The sequence below is a fragment of the Apteryx rowi genome, unplaced genomic scaffold (assembly GCF_003343035.1).
Source record: "Apteryx rowi isolate R43461 unplaced genomic scaffold, aptRow1 scaffold_908, whole genome shotgun sequence".
Taxonomy (NCBI): Eukaryota; Metazoa; Chordata; class Aves; order Apterygiformes; family Apterygidae; genus Apteryx; species Apteryx rowi.
Genome location: NW_020451214.1, coordinates 92,105 through 95,595, shown reverse-complemented (window position 1 = coordinate 95,595; position 3,491 = coordinate 92,105). Strand labels below are relative to the sequence as shown.

At 63.0% G+C, this 3,491-nt stretch overlaps 1 protein-coding gene across 1 annotated transcript in view; it reads right to left on the bottom strand.

The window, feature by feature from the left end:
- Nucleotides 1–2,474, bottom strand: part of RUSC1 (RUN and SH3 domain containing 1) — an 8,584-nt gene extending 6,110 nt beyond the window's left edge. The window contains exon 1 of the mRNA XM_026091493.1: nucleotides 610–2,474. Coding sequence (XP_025947278.1) covers nucleotides 610–2,191 — 1,582 coding nt within the window. The 5' untranslated portion in view covers nucleotides 2,192–2,474. The remainder of the gene's footprint in view (nucleotides 1–609) is intronic.
- Nucleotides 2,475–3,491: the final 1,017 nt, after the last annotated feature.

Here is a 3,491-nt window from a genome sequence, read left to right as displayed (position 1 = left end):
GCTCGGCTTTCGGGCTTGCTGCCAGGCGCCCGCACGCAGGGCACCCAAGCGCAGCGGGGAGGACGGGGGGGATCGATGGATGCAGGCACGGGCAGCAATGGCTCTGCCCTAGCAGGGCAGACCTGTCTTGCGCAGGGACCCGGGGGTGGGGGGAGCAGGGGCCCGGGGGGAGCGCAGAGCAACTGAGATGCAAAGGGATGATTTGTCCCGCTTAACAAAGAACTGGCCAGCTCAGTGCACAAATGCAACATGCATTCAGCCCCTAAGGCCCGCCCAGTCCTGCAAACCCCAGAAGTAGCCACAGCACTGCTGCATGCATGCCTGACACGCTTCCTCCTCTGCTGGCCTCAGGCACTAACCCCGAGCCCAAATCGGGTCCATAATCCCGAGCCGGGAATGAGATTGAGGAGCGCAGCAAGCAGACGTGTGCGAGGGAGTCAATGACGGGGGGCAGGACATGCCACGCAGCAAGAAACCCCTGGAGCCAGCAGCTCCGCTCCACTGACGTCCCCTAAAGGGCAATGTCCTTGGGCCCAGCCCAGCTCCACAGAGCCTGGGAGAGAGGATGCCCTCCAACAGTAGCAGAAGCACCTTCCCCCAGGTTCTTACCCTCCTTGCAGGTCCCGTCTCCTCTCTCCACCTTGCCTGGCACCCAGGGGTCCCTGCCCGGCCCCCCGGGCCTCCAAACCAGTGCCTCCTTATTGCAGACAGGCCCTGGCCCCTTCCTCCCGGGGAGACAGCTCTCCGGCAGCAGCCCTGCTTCCTCCACGCCACCCAGCTGTCCCTCTGCAATGGACTGCAGCCCCAGCCGAGATGTCCTTCTCTTCAGCTGGTGGTTTTCCCCAGGTGCTGGCAGCTGCCCCCTCAGAGGTGCAGGTGGCATCCCGCTGGGGCTCTTGCTGCTGCTAGGGCTGCTGCCCCTGGGCACTTCCAGGGGGGCAGGTGGGTCCCGGGGTGCCACTGCCTCTCGCTGCTCTCCAGCCGGCTGGCCCTTGTGCTTGCTGAAGGCACTGCGGTACCGGAGCTCCTTGAAGGTGGTCACCTCTCTCTGCCTGGAACTGGGAGGTCTCGCCTGCTGCTCAGGCTGGAGCTGGAGCTGATGCTGGGGTGGGTCCTGGCCCAGGGTGCTTGGGACAAGCTCACTGCGGGGTGGCAGCTCTGTGTCGGGTGAGAATATAATCAGCCAGTCACTCCGGTCACTCCTGGCCTGGGCAAGAGCAGGCCCAGTGGCGTTTCTCTTCCGCTTCTGGGCAAGCTCATGGAAGGAGGTGATGGTCTTCTTGCCCACGTCCCTGCAGAGCTCTGCCAAGCTGTGCTCCAGGTCAGCAGGCTTCTCTGGCAGGGCAGGCTGCTCTGCTTCATGCCTGGCCAGCGCCTGCAACCCTCTCCTGGGCCTCGGTGGCACGGGAGGGGGGACACTATCAGACCTGGGCCTCTGCTCCGGAGCGGCATTCAGATTGTGATCCCACTGTCCTGGCACAGGAGGTGCGAGGAGGGTGTTGCAGTTGGGATCTAGGTCAGCACAGACGCTGGGGGGAGGCAGCAGAGTCTCTGGCATCGCCGTGTTGGGAGAGGGTTCATCGTACTGGGAGTCAAGTGAGCTGCTGCTGCAGAGGCTGTCAGGGGTCTCCTCGGCCGGGATGTCTGGTCTGGGGAGCAGCCGGAGGTCGAGGCTGGCATCTCCCCCGTCACACATGTGCCCCTGCTCAGCCAGCAGTGGGTCCTCCTGGGCATCCTCTATGGGAATGATGTTGGGCTGATTGTCAGAGTACTGGGACTCTTCTCTCGTGAACTCCTTGCAATACACAGAGACTGGGGAGTCATCCAGGCTGAAATCCGAGCAGCTACTGACAGAGGAGGAGGTGGAAGCTGGATCACAAGGGGAAGCCACATCCTCCCCAGTGTGCAGGCAGGRGAAATCCTCCTGAACTGTCTGGTTCTGGAGCCCCAGCTTCACAGGCAGCTGCACGTGGGATTCACAGCACTGGCACTTCAAGGAAGGATTGTTGGAATTGGCATCAACTTGCCCACAGTTCTCCTGACAGTCACCGCAGTCTGTCTGGTCTCTTCGAGCCGTGGGGACAGAGCTCTCCTGCAGCTCTGGGTGCCGGGAGAGGTGCAGCCCCAGGGAGATGTGCTGCAGGTGGATGTGGTTCAGGTTGCAGAGCAGGCCTTTCTTTGGGGCCAGCATGGTGCTAGCTTGCCGGGAGCACCTGAGCTCCGTGCAGAACCCCACAGCCCTTCCGGTCAGACCATCCAGCTCCCCGCAAACATCAAGAGCAATCAGCAGGTGGGAGACCAGTGCCACGCAGCACAAACCTGGAGAGGAATGAAAGGGGAGAGGCTGAAGGTGCTGACATTGTGCAATTAGCTGAGCAGCCCTGATGGGATGAGCAGCTGGTGGGTAACTGAGGGCAAGCTGCAGAAAGAGCAGCAGCACAGAGACAGGGCTTCAGAGGTGGGAGAGCCGGGAGGGCAGGTACCCAGTGCGTCCAGAGACAGCAATACGTCCAGGTGAGCATCTTCCCCCCCCCCCCCCCCCCAACTTAGCTTGGGCCTGGTTTGCAGAAAAGGTCACAAATTCCTGGCTGGGCAGGGTGTGCCAGCTGGCTGCTCCTGGAAGGGGACCTGGCACCTGCTCCCTGGAGCACGATTTCAGTGTGCTCAGAGGTGCTGGCAGCCCTGGGAGCCTGCAGCAGCAGGACTGAAGTCTCTCTGCCAGGTCTCAGCAGCCAGGGAGTGCCTCAGAGAGACTCTCAAGGAGAAAATGCCCTTGAAACCTCAGCCGAGGAGGCACCTGGTCTCTGGCCGAGGCAACGTGGCACTGGCAGCTCTCTCAGGTCAGGGCAAAGTTAGCCAGACAGGTCAAAACCACACTTGACCCTGGCCTGGGCTCAGAAATATGCTGCAGACCTGGAAGATGCAAACAGCCAGGACATCACAGCCGATGGAGCTCAGCCCTTCCCCTCGTGCCACAGGCAARCCCTCCAGGCTGTGGCAAGTGTCTCTGCTTCAGCTGAAAGCCCTGCACCATGGCTGAGGCAGTTCGGCCTCGCCCTGCTTTGGCCTTGGGCACCAGCACACCCCAGGTGAGCTCTGCAGCAGGAGGGGGAGGTGGGCATGAACCGATTTCRGAGATTTCTCACGGCCTTGCACGGCACTGGGCCCCAGGCCTTGGGCGAGAGGCTCATCCACCTCTGTGGAGCGCCTGGGAGGGGATTCACCCTCAGAGGAGCCCTGCGGTGTGCTGCTCCAGAAGGGATGCAGCCATCCCCTGTCCCCGTGCCCCGCGCAGCCCTGCCTGCGCCCGTGGGGACCAGCGGTGGCAGCCTGGAGACAGATGTGCACCCCATCTCCTTCATGGGCCTGCGCAGAGCCAGGTGTGCACCCCCATCTCTCCTGCACGGGTCTGCCCGGAGCCAGATGTGCACCCAGGCCCCCCACCCCCACCCCTCTTTGTGCCCCCGCCCCGGCACTGCCCCCCGGGCTGG